General features: G+C 40.6%; 1 protein-coding gene across 8 annotated transcripts in view; it reads left to right on the forward strand.

Annotated features, from left to right (window-relative positions):
• cdin1 (CDAN1 interacting nuclease 1) overlaps positions 1–16,541 on the forward strand; it is a 75,249-nt gene that overhangs the window by 15,585 nt on the left and 43,123 nt on the right. For 5 of the 8 annotated variants that reach the window (XM_084044788.1, XM_084044787.1, XM_084044794.1 and 2 more), the window contains exons 3-6: positions 6,085–6,130; positions 7,280–7,344; positions 8,668–8,728; positions 12,840–12,912. In XM_084044788.1, coding sequence (XP_083900914.1) covers positions 6,085–6,130; positions 7,280–7,344; positions 8,668–8,728; positions 12,840–12,912 — 245 coding nt within the window. The remainder of the gene's footprint in view (positions 1–6,084; positions 6,131–7,279; positions 7,345–8,667; positions 8,729–12,839; positions 12,913–16,541) is intronic. The other 3 variants (XM_084044792.1, XM_084044791.1, XM_084044793.1) reach the window with 1 other exon arrangement.

Here is a 16,541-nt window from a genome sequence, read left to right on the forward strand (position 1 = left end):
TTCCTTGCCAGACCAGGATACGCACGCCACTTGACGTATAACTTCGGCCTCATTTTCAATTTTCCACGAGAGTTTGCAGAGACAGCAATGATAGTAATTGCGCTATAACAATAGCAATGTGCCATTATTGCTATAATGTGTTTTGTCACAGAAGGCGTCACGAGGACCCCCACCTATCAGGAAGAATCACAATTAGGGTGGTGACTGTATTATAAGTCCCACTCTCCTTACTATCATTATGTAACAGTCCTGACATCTCAGGACACGACCGAAGACGCAGATAAAGATTATAATAAAGGGGGAAAAGTGTATGTGTGCATGGGGGGGGGGGTGTAGTCAGAGAGTCCCACTGAGCATCTGCTAAAGCCATTTCTGTCCTCAGTCCCCTGCAGGCTGGAAGGCTGTCTCAACTGTAGGTTCCTCAGAGAAAGCGTTGTGGGCTTGTAGATTGGCTCTTTTTGGTGCGAGACACAATGTGCAACCAAGTATAACTCAGCCTTGAAGAGAGTAACTGACTGTAGTAGAATGCACTCAGTGCTGATAGGAATTACGATGCTTTGTTTGTAAGATCACTAGATTGTTTTGTTCACAATTTACTTCTCAATAAAGCTATACCTGAATATAAATATTTTACACATTTTAAATATTTATAATACAGATGTTGAGCTGCATGTACACAGCTCTTAAGAAAAACAAGTCAAATCTACTTGGAACTGTAAACACGTGTGTTCGTTGTGCAAGTATTTGTTTGTAGCTGCGTGACTCTTGGATCTGTGTTTGTTTCTATGTGTTGTCAAAATGCATCACATTTATACATTAAGGTCTAAAGACTTTTTTTCTCCCTCCACATTTGTCTCGCTGCTGATGACGGTAGTCTTAGCTGAGAAGACAGATGTTAGCATTTTGCCTATCAGCATGTGCAATTAGAGACATTTGCATATGTAGAGTATTTAACCAAAGCACATCCAGCTATTTCCCTCTGTATAACATTTTGATGTTAAGGAAGAAAATACAATTATAGTAGGGATTGAGAAGGCTAACGTACATTTCAGAATGCTGCTTTCATTTGTGATTTTTTTTTTACCTTGTACACAAAGGTCAAACATTCTGTAATGAAATGTGCCTAATACTTGCACTTTATACACTGTAGTGACTAAGATGCATAAGTTGCACAAGTGTTACCTAAAATTGTAATATGGAATCAAGAATATTGAATTTTTACTACCTCAAAATATCCTCAATGTCAAATGTAGAAAGGAAGAAAGAAAAATCTGCCATCATGCCTCAATTAGCTAGTTCCATGCCCTGAAGAGGTGCTTCACACACCACTCTCTGCATGCAGATCCACCAAATGCTAAGTACTGTCGCAGCATATGATACCAATGCCATTAGCCAGGTGGCTTTCATTACCTAAATTACTGCTATCGCTTATAATTAATTATTTGTAAATAGGAAGATTTTGAATATAATTGATAGCTTGGAGACACCCCCCTCCAATTAATTAGCTTGCTCAGAAATTCTTATTGGCCTTTTTCCACTGCTGTTTTTCATATACACCGCTTACGACATAACAAAATTGAAAGCAGTGATGAACTCAAAATAAATTGAGGCGGCAATGTGCTTATCCTGATACAACGCTCAAAGTCTTTACTGTGCTACATTCATAGCTAGTGGCTTGCCTTGCCTAATAAAGCCTAAAGCACTGACCAGACAACCGTACCAGCACATTGACAAAGTGAAAGTCCCTAATTGTTTTAATCTAATCTGCTGCTTTACTATTTTGGGTGCCAGTGCATATTAATGCCCTGTCTTACGTTGTAGGGAAGGGTAATTAGGTTGAGAGTGAATGATTCCCTAACCACCCTTCTGTCTCCCAACCTTCTGTTTCTCCATGTTCTAAATTACATCTAAGAGGGAGCCCCCCCCCCCTCACACAGAGGTCAATGTAGTGATGTGTTGCACTGTTATTGACTCTTTCACTGTTTTTAAATGATCATACAGCTATTTTAAGTCCTAGTCTTGGTCCTAGACCGAGACCACGATCACTGATTTTTTTTTTCCAATATTTTGTCAAAAAGTGCAACATGTTCTTAACAATTTGAAAAAACTTTCATTTGATTAACTTTTCTGTTTGAGGACATTTCACTTTTGACAAATAAGAATGTACTCAAATAACTTTTTGGTAGATATAAAATGTACTAACTGAACTTTATTTTATTTAACCACTTCAAATTCAAAATTAGCCGATCTACAAGCTCACAACACGCCGTGAGCCTGTGGTGTAGATCGTCTATTTTTAAAAAACATTTGATTATTATTGGTTATAATGACATGCCCAAAATAGGGGCGCCAGGTTGAAAGCAGTTAAAAACCAGGAAACATCGGCCGCATAATTGCAGATACCGATGTCGTCAACAAAGTCAAATAATGGCCGATATATTGGATATCTAAAATGAAATACATGCTTTTGCAAATAAGAATGTTTTTTGACATCTCACAACCAGTGCAGTCTTGTTTGGTCAGTATGGTCTTGTAAATGTGTATTGTTAGGTTAAAAGACTTTAGCTGTGTTCACTCCAGTGACTAGATAAACTAAGGACAGGGACAGATAGGCTCATTTATCTGGCCGTCTTATCTAGACATTAAGTAATTACGCTTTATCTCTGATTATCTACAGTGCAGTCAGGCCTCAGGTCAACTCAGGTACATTACTGCTATAACCTATAACTTAGCATTTAACCACTTAAACCCTATATACTTTGTTGACTGGGGTCCCCCAGGGGTCTATACTTGGGTCCCCTTCTTTTCTCCCCTCTGCACCAAATCTCTTCGTCTTAGCCGATCTACAAGCTTGTAGATCAGCTATTTTCTCAGAATGTTCACTTATTATTACTCTGGGAAAGAATACATTTGGAATGGAATATCTTCATGATAGCCTTGGCTTATTTATTATTATCAGCAACTCCTTTTTGCCTGAAATAAGAAGGAATAATAAAAGAGAATAATTTATTTTTATTTATTTATTTTTATCCATGTTGAACCAATTTGAAGGGGGTTTCTGCCTGTGGATTGTGACAGTGAGGATTGCAACTTTAAATTTAATTACTTAAAGGAATCAGCAAAGAATGTTAAAGATGTTTGTCACTTCAACCTTGTTATCTAGCAGTAAATCTTGCTTCTTTTATGTTAACTTCCTTAAGTCTTAGCATAATATAATACTTGATATATACAGAGCCTGACCGTTCTGCTCAGAGTGTTTTTCATTTTAATTTATCCATTATCACTCAGATAGAATAGAACCCCTAAATCCCCACATTATGAAGCAGAGCGGAGATGAATTACATTGGAAATATAATGCTACTGTTCAGCAGGCAAGAAGATCAGATTGCTTTTGTAAGACTCTGCACGTGGCTCCATATTTTAGCGTGGATTGAGCAGACTGTGCCCAGGAGAGCACAGGTTGAATATACATTAATGTAAAGCCTGCAATAACTTACTATTAATGTCTGTTAAATGGAAAAGGGGGCATTATACAATATGGCCACAGTGTAAAACTTGACAGACTCCATAAAATCCAGACAACCCTTGGTTTCGATCCAGTTATCAGCTGTACTCATCTCTTCGTTCCTCTCTCTCTGTGTCTCTCTCTCTGTCTCTGTCTCTGTCTCTGTCTCTGTCTCTGTCTCTCTCTCTCTCTCTCTCTCTCTCTCTCTCTCTCTCTCTCTCTCTGTCTCTCTGTCTCTTGTCTCTCTCTCTCTCTCTCTCTCTCTCTCTCTCTCTCTCTCTCTATTTAAAAAAAAAGTCCTGATATCTAAGTAATTCAAGTAATTATTTGGATGCTTTGTAGTTTTTTCCACGCCATTTTTGATGTTGAGTGAAAGGCAGAATCAGGCAAGTAAGAAAAACAAAAGTCCTTAAAATTTCGTACTGTTTGAAACAGATATGTTTTCCCAGATATTAAGAGCAGTTTATGTCCCTTTAAACTTAACAGGGTAAAGATTTAGCAATTAGGCAGTAATCATGCTCATTATACAGAGTAATCCATTTAAAACCTAACAGATGTCTGTTCCGACAGGGGGAAGGTGGGAGTCCCACTCGAACAATAATGCAAAAAAATTGCCGATGTACAACCTCACAACACGTCATGCTGCCACGCATTGTGAGCTTGTAGATCGGCTATTTTCCATGCGCTACACCGGTGTGCAACAAAGTATAAATCAGGCGTAATGCTGTAATGTTGGTGAAATGCTCAGGTGCAAGGTTGAAGTGGGGAAGAAGATTTTTTTTTCTTCCCTTAAGTGTCCACATGTTGACAGTTGACCATTTAATGGCCCACTTAATTGCAGTGGCCCCTCAGCCCCTATGTATCATTGTAAATTAACGCTGAGGCTGCAGTGTTTTCTCAGAGATATTTTTTTTATTATTTTTTCACTGTCTTCAAACATTTTCTTTTTACTTTTGTTTTGTTATTTTTTCCCTTGCGTTTTCTAACTTTGCTCATTGCTGGGTGGTTGACAGTACACATCCATATGACAAGGGGCCAAGCAGCTCCAGGGGCTTTGAATTTTCGAGCATTAGCTGCTTTGTAGCCAGAGCAGTAAAACTGTTTACAGCAGACATCTGGAGAAGCTAACATGGAGGCTTTGTTGGGCTTCGGTTATTATAAACTGCTAAACTATTCCAGTGGTTGAAGTGCTTTTATTAAGATATGGTCTCAGACTGAGACTCCAGACCAAAATTGATGCCTGAGATTTTGCTGTCTTTGTTTACACGTCACACGGTCATTTCATGGTTTACTGTGATTGATGTGGAAAGCCTATAAGGACTCAATATTTCAATGTAGATAGGAAGCTGGGGCTCCTAGTCACTATTTACATACCACTCTCAGGTGACTTGTAAAGAAAAGTCCATTAAGTTTAACAATCAAATGTACTGAGAGCAGTATATAGAGACACAAAGCCACTGGAGGCCATCACTGAGACTTGTATGTGCTTTCCCAATGCATTCCTAAATTCTTTTGTTAATATGTGGGGTGGGTCTATGTACCATCCAATTAGAAGGAAATCCGACATTGCTTCAATTACAACTATTTTCAATTCAAAGGAAGCATTAGGGGTTGGGGGGGGGGGGCACCGTTGGAGCTGTGAATCCCCATCGGAGACGCCTGTTTTCCAGGTTTCCCTGCTCTGCCAGGTGTTTGACATTGACTGGAGCTGGAGATGAATGTAGCTTATGGCAACCCATGGAATTGACCGACTCCTGGGAGTCCCAGCTTCCTGCAGTGAAAGTTTCCATTTTCAAAGCCCATCAGTTGCAGTGGGAGGGTTCCAGTACGTCCCATATGCCAGCGCTGACAGTGAGGGAGGCAAACCTTCTCCTATCTATTGTACCCCCCTCCACACACAAACATACAGTATTGTGCACTTATAAACACTGTTTAGCCCTCATTCATAAAGGAAACCTCTTCCCAAAAGAGGGCTCAGTACAGTACACAGTAAAATCCTTAGTGTTAATTTAACTCGTATATGTAACCAAATTGATCCGTAAATGTCCCTCTGGTTAGATTTGCGCACTCTCTGAGTTAATTTAACACTAAAGATTTTACTGTGTTTTTCACCATTGCCACTGAGTGCAGCCACAGCTAATGGAATTGAACCCCATCAATTATTTACCTAAATGTGCTTCATTTTGCTTCCATTTTGTTGCATTTGCCTTGTTATGACTGTTACTGCTTGTGTGCGGTTTTACATCGGCATAATAAAATGTGTTGATGGTCTACTTTGGGCAGAGAGGGTGATGGAAGGTGGTGTGAGTGAATTCGGGGGGTGGGGGAGAGATCCCCAGCTAGCTATATTTTTTCTCATCTCATACCACACACAACCTCCCCCTTTCTCCCACCCCCAGACCATCGCGGCAGGAATCTTTTGTCGGAGGTGTTCATCTGGAACAACTTTGCCACACTTGTTTTCATGTTCTTTTAGATTACAGGGCAGCCGGCCCCAGCTTTGAAGCTCCCCCCTCTCCCTTTTGTCTCTGTGCAATGCACTCTGGTAATTAACTTTGTCCTTCTTTTATTTGTTCCAGTCACTCGCAGTCCACTCTTCTGAGCATCTTCTCCCTGGAGTACCAGGTTAGAAGTTTTCTTCCTTTGTGAGCCCTGACAGGTGCCTAATTGAATGATGAATGTCCCTTTATTTCTTTGTAATTGAACTGCCAGCTCTCCGATTGGTTCGGAGGATGCCCCCCCTCAACCCCCACCCATGCACCCCTTTACCTTGCCCCCCCCCTCCCTCCCTCCCTCCCCCCACGTGCTCACGTTGTGGGCCCTTGCCTGCCTGCGTCTCAGTGGATGTCTGCCAAGCGCTCCCATCCATCTGTCTAATAACATCTAGCCCCTGCTTATTTGGTGGACCTGTAATAAATTATGCTAAACCATTATTATTCTGACAATAATAATTTCCCCGTGTAGTGCGGCTGCGTGTGCTAAATGTTTGCTGACTCGCACTGTCACTGCTGCTTTCCACGGCTGACAGCAGATGATGATAAATGGCCGTTGCCGCCAGTGGCAGAAGGCAGCACAGGCAGAAAATGGAGTCATTTATCATCCTCGTGACAGGTGTCACTCACACCACCCGTCTCTGCGGAATTACATTTTTTTTTGTGTGTAGTAGTTTTTAAATAAGTTGTTTTTTAACCAATGCTCTTCCCCTCTATCCTCTATCATCCTCCCCCCTTTCACTTAAGATGGCAATTGAATTGCATGGAAATATGTTGTCAGGGTGCGCGGGATGTGAAATGGGGTCATTGTTTGATCGAAAAGGGGGAAATGAATACAAGGTTTGAATACAGAGGAGTGGGGGTGTGGGGGTTGAACAAGGTTGCCTTGACTCACTTTGACCCTGGGCAAACTTATTGAAATTAAATGACTATGACCCAGGCTCTCTTATTCCTGTTCATATACAATAAAGCTTTCTAGGCTGAACAGCTCTGGCATTCAGGGTACAGGAAAAGCAAATGTTTTTGCTTCAGACTATACAACACTGTAATAAAACATTATCATTATGAAATATATTATTATTATTGTTATTATTATGTTTTAGAGAAATGTTTTATATTATAATTGATATTATAAAAGCATTTTATTTACACAGTAAAATCCTCTGTGTAAATTGTCTGAGAGCACACACATTTACCCATGGGTTCATGTTTGGTCCATTTATAATCACAGAGCATTTTACTATGTGCTTAATTTTGTGACTGTATATATTTTTTGGAACAGAAAAGAATCAAGAGAACTATGTCAAGGCACCACGCTCCAGAGGTCATTGAGAGCTACTATCAAAGGTATTACTCTTACTCTATTGTGTTGTTTTGTGTTACTGTTCTCTCTCTATCCCCCTCTCTCTCTCTCTCTCTCACACACACACACACACACACACACACACACACACACACACACACACACACACACACACACACACACACACACACACACACACACACACTCACACACTCTGTCTCCCGCTTTCCCTCTCTAAGGAAGGGAATTGCTAAAGTCATGTGACAGGAAGTGGACAGGGTTGGGAGTAGGTGGGCAACCATGACAGATATAATCTCCTCCAAACAAATCACCACCCACAGGATTCCTTCCAGACCTCTACTTGCACCTGCTTAGCCCTCACAAAGCTACCGCTTTGTTCTCCATGTCAAAGTGAAGAAGAACATTTAGGTAAATACGAAAATAAATGGCAAGTAGACATTTGCCTTATGCAGGCTTATGATGGACTGATTATCCTTAATTCACTTAATGAATGAATAACAAAAATGAAAAACAGGCTGTTGGGGGAGAAAGCTTCTTTGCATATGACAATTAGCCTTTATCTTGCTTATTAAGCCATTGTTCTGTGGATACCAGGCTGGATAATGCACTTGTAATCCACTTATAACAGCAAACCTCAGAGATGATCTGGGTAAGATCTGAGGGCAGCTGCATTTTTTGTTGGCGAGGGGAGAAAGGCCTTTTTGGGCAGTGGGGGTTAACTAGCTATCATATTGTTGCTGTCGGGGAGAAACCTTGTATCTCCATGTTTCACCTTTTTATGCTTTTTCATCAATGCCCTATTTTATACTTTGTCATATGACAGTGTTGTGCAAAGGTAGCAAAAATAGCCTAACTGCAAGCTCAGAATGCTTCGCATCGCAACCATTCTGAACTTGTAGATCTGCTATTTTGAAAAACGTTGTCACTTTTTTTTTCTCATAATTGCTAAATATAGGGATGCCAGGTTGAAAGTACTTAAGTCTGTCTGTGGGCTTTCATAGATACTTAACCAGTGAAAAGTATTAACAAGAGCTTGTGACTAAATGATGACTACAATGGATCCACTGGAACAGAGGTTCCTGGAAAGTAACGGTTTTGGACATACAAGCTTTCCACCAGACAGCGACGATATGCTTGTCTGGCTTAAAGGAAATCTGAAGCTCACCAAGCAGTGTTGTTTTAACCGCACCAAGCCAGCCATATGCCACCTAGGGCAAAGTCATCAGGGACATTAACATGTCTTGGCTGGCCTGATCAAGTCCCCTCTCCCCTTCTGTCTGCCTTTTGTGGGTCATGTTTTTTTTTTAAACTCTCTGCTGTTGTTGTTGTTCTTTGTTCTAATGAAGGTATCTGACTGAAGCCAAGGCACGTCCCACTGCTCCTGTCCTGTTGGAGTTGGCCAATGAGGTAATGGCGTGACCTCTTTCCTTTGTCCTTTTTGGTTCACTTCAAGTATTTCGCCTACGTCAGCATTTATTTTTCCATTGCAAGTGCATAACAAATTTGGCTTAAAGAAAATACAATGCCCTTTACTCAAAGAGCTGGCTGCAGTTTATGAACACCCCCACCCTCCACCCCCACCCTTGTCTGTTAGTGATTATGAAAATTGGTCAAATGGTCCGCTCTATTATCAATTATTTAATGTAATTAGGCCTCACGTCCTTTAGGCAGATGTGAAAATACTTTTGGTGTTTTATTATGTAATTTTCCAAATTGATGTTCTCGACGGCAAACTGCGGACAGGTGATGGCAGGGTCAGTGGTCAATTCCTCACTTCATCACGATTACTGGCATCAGCAGCTCAGTTTAGGGTTTTCATTCTTTCTTGATGTATTAGTAGCATTTGAGATATACTTTTTGCAGCACAAAGTCTATAAAAAGCCAGGTTACTGAGAGGAATACCGATAACTCAAAAAGATGAGTGTGAGGTGTTTTGGTAGTTAATAGAACATAGCCAGCACTTTGGGCTCTTCACTGTTAAGCCCCTTGCTTACAGAGCCCATTTTATTTGCATGTAAAAAACGGACGAAAAATATTTATTACGATTTCACGCTTTTGTATGTGGATGTGGATGTGTATCTGAGTGGATGTGGTGGCGCGTAATTCTTTTCAATCCAATCCGACCCAGGCCAGTTCGTTTCCTTCGTTTATTCGGATGCGTTAAAAACTGATTGACCAATAAAAAATCCCTTTGGACTCATTGTGCAGAGACCTTTACTCCTGGACAAGCTGATGCATATTATCAGCTTGAATCTGCTCATTGGTGACTAGTGTTTAGGGCTGGTCAATTACCGGTAACCGAAAATATATCAAAACCGATATTTAGAACCAGTCATTGACTAATCTTGCTCATGTAGGGTAATTGAATATTCGAGAAGCAGGTTAAATGTTTTGATATCTTTTATTTATTTCTTCAACAAATTGATTTTTTATAATAGACTAAATCGAAAATAGCCGATCTACAAGCTCACAGCGCATCGCATCGTGATGCATTGTGAGCTTGTAGATCTGCTTTTTTAAATAATTGATGATTAATCGTTATTGGGGCAAAAGTTTGAAATAATCTTGATACTGATTTGAAGTTGTATCGCCCAGACCTAGTCTATGCATTTTTGCTAGTTAGCAAATTAAGATTAACATTAAATTAGTCAATCACCAGCTTTCACAATAGATTCTACCACATCCAATTCTTACTCAATGAAGGAAATTAAATTATATAAAGGTGAGAATTACAACGATGTTGGATGTTTATTTAGATAATGTTTAACTGATATAATATCCTTTAAGATTATAATATTAAAATGTTTGCTGCATTAAGTGCTGGTTAAGTTGTGTGTATGTACATTTATTTAATTATTATTGTATATATATATTTCTGTTTGTGTTTGGGGAGGGAGGGTTCCTCTTATTTTAATTGTTTTACAAAGCTACATATCCTTTTCTCAACATTTAAATGTCAAGTGAATGTTTTTTTGTTCTATATTTAAATGAGCCAATGAGATACCAGGCTTCTCTGTCTAAATCTGAAATCAGAATAGTTTGCATGCATCAGTGACACCTCAAAGCTAACTGTCATTACTCATTCTCCATTTAATTGACATATGATTTTTTTTTCTTCAAAGGATTAAACTGGGCTCAGAGATAACTGTCTATGAACCATTTAACTGTCATTTTAATACGCTACTTAACATTTAAACCAAGCACTCATGGTCTCCCAGACAGCTAATTGATGTAGTTTCAGCCCTTTATGAGACAATATATCTCCAACAGGGGGAAATGATTAACAATGATGAGAACTATTCATGGATTTTCTTTTTTGCCCCCCATAACTACTATGAATATGGATTCTAAAGGATAAAGTTGCTATTTTTTGTATATTTTATGTGGTGTTTCATGTAAAGGTCAGTTAAACATGCATGCTTTAGGCCAGAGGCAGTAAGATCGCCTGTGACAACCATTAGCATTGGAGCTCTAATAAAACCGAGACCAGAGTTTTCACTGAACAGTAATTATTTTCAGCGGGTGTTCAAGCGCCTGTGAGTCTTAGTCACATGTTAAACTCGTGAAGTGCTGCGATCTGACTTGAAAAGCGAGATGGACTCATGATTAATATGAAAATTAGGGAGACGCAAGTACCTGAACTAATCAGGTAGTCCTTATTCAGAATGGGCCGGCGATGGTAATGTCGCCATTTCTCATGTGTCAGCCCTGATGTGGGTTACTTGGGATACGACGCTCTCTTGTTATCCAGAGGTGTGAATGGAGCACAGGGAAATGAGCACAGAGAGGGATGAACCAAGAAGGGAGAAAGAGAGGGAGGAGGGTTTCACAACAGAGAAAGGAGCACGCTTTAGCTGCGGGCTACGTAAGCTAACTCCGGGTTGCTATTGCAGATGAGGTCTTAATGAAGATGAAGATGATGTCTGTTCACCCCGTAATAATTATAGACATGTTTGGCCTTTTTTGCGAGCTGCCTTGTTCATGCAATATTATGGAGATGTTAACAAATAGGACCGCTAGTGAAAAATACTTTGTGCAGAGACGGAAAGCTTCCTCTGCTTCCAGCACTACCATGATGCATCACAGGAAAGATAAAACACTCCAATCTCACTACAGGCTGAGGGCAAATCCACTTTTGGTCCCCAATTATGCTAACAAGAGAAAGAATTTTCTCGGCTGCAAGAACGTTGTGTTTCATAATGAAGTAGCCGCGAAAGGCAAAGTCTGCTAGGTTTTTTTTTAGAGGCTGTGGGATTTTGTAAGTAATTAGTATAGCAGGGAGTCATTTCATGTATTTTCTTATTTGCATATAATATTGTGTTTAGACAAAGCCCAGATACAATGTTGAAATTGTTTCACTCAAACACCATGCATGCTGTATACATAGTGTAGATGTAGTCTTAGACTCTGTTTTGTGTTGGCTGTTAATTGAATTGTATTGTGCTAGCTAGAGCCTGACCAATACTGATATTATGGAGTAAAAGATTTGGATATTGATATTTTCTTTCTCTCTCTCTCTCTTCTGTAATACGTTTTCATATATGCACATTATATCAGACAACATATATGCCGATAGGCCAATATCTGCCAATAAAAACGTTGGGCACTAGTGCTAGCCTTCAGAAACTAGCCAATGACATCATCTCCTTGCATAGAATTCTATTATTGTCTGAACTATGGGGAATGGGAAGGAATGTTTTGCATAGGGTTTTGGCTTTGGATGTTGGTTAGCAGAATCTACACTGTACAGTCAGCAAGGTGTGACTCAATCAGTGACGGAAAGTAGCATCCGTACTGCTCATCTCTCTGTCCTGACTTTTCCCTCATCTCCAAACAAGCACTTCACCTCTCAACTGTTCAAAAAAGACCAAAGTCTTAGGTCCTCCCCTTCATCTTGCAGATTGCATTTTCCTGTGTCTCTGGTATGTCCTGCTGGTTCTTGCCTTAATAATCGTCCTACGATTAAAGCTCTTCAGTGTCTGGAGCCTGGGCAATATTGTTATGCTGCTTTTCTTATGAGATGAGAGACTACCGTCTTCTATTTTGTCTTGACAGAGGTGAAGGCATGTCGGCTTTATAGCTTGGCTGCATAATAAGCGTTCTCTTGTTCCTGTGGGAAAGGTTAGTGCAAAGCAAGGCTCAAAAAAGACCAATTTGCGCAGGGGCTCGTCGAAAGTTGGGTCAAGGCTTCGAAACAGGACAATATAATTTAGAGCCATTAGAATCATTATTATCTAAGCTATGTGACATCAGCTCAGGGCTTGACTGGCTGTGTTATTTCAGTGGCGTAATTTTCGAGCTGTTTGAAATCTCTTTGAAACATGTTCACACTTCCATTCAAACTGGATATGTGGGAGTTATTCTGAAGGTCTCACAATGGCGCCATTCTCTATAGGAGAATAGGTGTTCTAAACCATCTCCATTTTGAGATAACCTTCCAACTCTCTATTGAAGCTATTGGCTGGCTTTTATTTGGCCTAATTCAACTATTCATTTTCCTTGCTCAATCTGTGTCCAGGTGGACCTGTCCCCAGCACTGATGGCTCGTCTCATCTTGGACAGGTTCCTTCAGGAGCAGGAGGGTGAAGTCGGTGAGTAACACCGTTCTGTTTGCCTCACTATCTTTTCCATCATCCCCTCCTCTCAGTCTTAATTGTAACGATTTGCCCCCCCCCCCCCCCACCCACCCCCACCAAGCTGTATCTCCAAGCCTAATGTGAGACAGACCACTTTTAGTTGTACACAGTGAATCCTCTGTTAATTTAACACTGAGATTATGCAAATCTTTACACTCTTAAGTCAGTGGTTCTCAACCCGTAGGTCGGGGCCCACCCGTGGGCCGCAAGGGTATTGCAAGTGGGACTCCAAATAATTAGCAAAACACTAAGATTTTAATGATAATATGACATTAAGATTAAAAAGTGATACCAATAAATAAGAATTAAAGTAAACAACGTTAGTTCCATTGGTTGCAAACCCCTGACTTATTCCTTCTATACCTCATCGTATGACAAAAAGCAAAAATAGATGATCTACATTACATTACATTACATTAGTCATTTAGCAGACGCTTTTATCCAAAGCGACTTACAATAAGTGCATTCAACATAGGTAGGGAACGAAACTACTAATCACCAGAAGTCTTAAGTGCATTTTCTGCAAATTCTACAGATCTACAAGCTCACAGTGTGTCACATAGTGACGTGTTGAACTTGTAGATCAGCTGTTTTTGCTATTTAAAAAAAATCTTTGCCTATAATGACATGCCCAAAATATGGACGTCAGGTTGAAAGTTGTTAAATGAACACAGATGATTTTATTGTGTTAGCCGCAACCTCAGGCACATGACTGGCAATTAGCGCCCGGGAGGACCACCCACCTCTCAACTACTGTTTGGATCAATGCTTGCTCACTTCATCAGCTTACAGTATTTATACCCCCCCACCCTGATTTCTATGCTATCTGTCCCCCCACCCCTCACCATCTCTTCTTCACTCACCTTCTCCACCCCATCACTTCCTCCCTCCCTCCACTAAGGAAATTGGGTTGAGGGGGAAAGTGTGGCAGAAAAAGCAAACGGTTTCTGGGCAGCGCTGATGGACACACTGTGGGAGAGCCAGATTCCAGACACAAATATTTTTGCTTGAAAGTTTCACAGAAATTGTCCAGGAATTGTGTGTGTGAGTAATTGTCGGGTTCGTTGTGGTTGATGATCTGTTTTCTCTCACGGCTGGGTATTTTCTCAAGCGTGCTACGGTATTTTGGCGGCATGATTACGGTCCTGATATTTAAAGTTACTTAACACTTTCCATTTTTCTTTTTCTGTTTTTTACATATGCCATTATTAATTTACCAATTCTGTGGAATGACAAAGAAATGAATCTTTTTCTGTCTCTTTTTCTTTGTCTCTGTCTTCCTCTCTCGCAAAGAAAAATACTCCCAGTTTCACATGCACACAATTCAATATAATTTCAATAGACTCATCCTGACGATTGTACGTGCACATGCGTATGTGGTAGCTAGCTTTTTGAGAGGGAATCACATGATGTTGAAAAGACCTGCCTTAGATTTAATCAAGAAAGAGATTAAAGTGGATGTGTGTTATTTTCAACTTCACCACAGCACAGCCATTTGTCAAAGTCAGAGATGTGATTGCTTTGGACCCACCGTTATCCACTGCCTGTCAAAATACTAGTCTGAGCAGCTTGTAGAACAGGGCATTCGCCCAGGAGAAGCGTTCAGTCTCAGATACTAGCAGAATACTTACCCCTCCATCTCCATACAGTGGAGCCAGGCCTGAATATGTTGCCTCTGAATAGATTTGTTGCTGGTGAAACTGCCTGGATGATCATGGGAATGACTGTATTTCCAAACCGTATTGTGACCATATTGACCTATACTGCCGTTGACTATACTGCCATAAAAAACAGTTTAGGGGCTTTCACTGTTATCCAACCACTGTTGGATATGCGACCAGCACGTTTAACATACAATTCAGTTTAGGCTTATGAAAATAATACAATGATTCAATTATTGTTATTATTTAACATTTAATAACAAAATATTTCCACTATCACATTACTAGTTTTTCTGTATTTCTTTACTGCTGCTTTTCCATGATTTGAAAAGTACAGTTACATACGAGAGGTACATAGCCAGATAGTCAAACAGAATTCCATTCCACTGCTAGCAGGTGGCTGTGAGTGTGAGTTCTGTTTATATAGTACCTCTGCTCTCACCAGTGACCTGCGTGGCCTGTGGCAATGAAATGCCTGCATGGGTACCACGGTCAGATCATCCAATCTCCCTGTGTGTATATTAGACTTTTGTAATGTGTTTCCATTATGAAACAATGCAAGGATAATTGTCTTTGCTGGCAATTAGCTAACAGGTTGGTTCACCGATATTGGCAGGCATATCCATCATGCCCCCACCCCACAGCCCTGTGTGTGTGTCTGTGTGTGTGTGTGTCCAGTGGGAGGGCGGGCAGGCGGACTGAGAAGATCAATACACTTCTATATAAGGGACATTACCCCCAACTGGGTGAGCGGCTTGCCTTTGCCTCGCACCATCTTTTTTTATTCCCCTTCTCTTTCCCTTTGCATTTAAGAGACACAGGAATGGGGCCTTTGGGACTGTGGAATATATGTACAATCACTAGCGCTGGATCAATACAGAGTTTTAAATTGTTTTCTGTCTTTTCCTTGTTTTGTTTTGCTGGCTGGTTGCTGCCCCCCCAACCCCCCCTACCCCCACCTCTACTTCCACCACCCACCCACCCACCCACTCACTCCCCCCTCTTGGCTGGTAAAGTATTGGAGAGCGCATCAGTCAGGCAGGACGAAAGCTTATCTGGTGGCACATGTAAATAAATCAATACATTCAAAGCAGTTTTATCACGTATTGAATATTATATCAACATCCATAATGCTCCTTGTCTCATGAAAGCAGACTGCGTTGGAGGGAGGGGGATGAGTCGTAAGAGCACTCACCATGAGATGCCAAACAACAACCGACCAACAGCGAAATAACATGGCGTCTGTCCCGCACTTTAGTGACACCATGTTATTTTGTATCAACAGTACTGTATTATCTGTTTTGAATCTGTCTGTTCTGTGTGCTGTATTAAGACCACTTGGTTAATTTATATCACATTGTGGTCGTGTTTCTATTCATAGTGTGACTTGGAGAGGGCGGAGACTGCCGGAGAGGATCCTATTTATTTTTTCTGTACCTCTCGACCAATGGCCTTCACTTTGACTATGTTCAGCCATGTTTTGATTCTCTAACAGAAGTTACTTTTCAAAAAGTAGATTTGTGGAGCTCCTGCTGTTTTATTTCCTCCTTTCTATCTCTTCATCTTTCACTATATTCTTCCTCTGACATGAGCTGATGATGTGCCTCTAGATTTAGACATACTACTACTTTTTTTCCTCCTTTTTTCTTTTTTTGTGAAGGCAATTTTGCAAGCTATTTGACCTTTTCCATTTTCCCAAGGCCCAACGGCAGATTAGATTGCTGCTCCATGTTTTGTAACTATGTGATTCGGCTGCCTTTTTGAGATTTATTGTCACATTCCTTTACAGAAGCCGCGTAGGCAAGGTTATAAATGTCTTACGTTTGATGTTCGCACTGTGAGAACACTGGGGTCCACCATGATGATCCCCTCAGTTCTGTGACAGAATTCATAATGACATCAGTGTTTTGCAGATCAGGGGTG

Source organism: Gymnoscopelus microlampas, assembly GCF_963454915.1.
Source record: "Gymnoscopelus microlampas genome assembly, chromosome: 20".
NCBI lineage: Eukaryota > Metazoa > Chordata > Actinopteri > Myctophiformes > Myctophidae > Gymnoscopelus > Gymnoscopelus microlampas.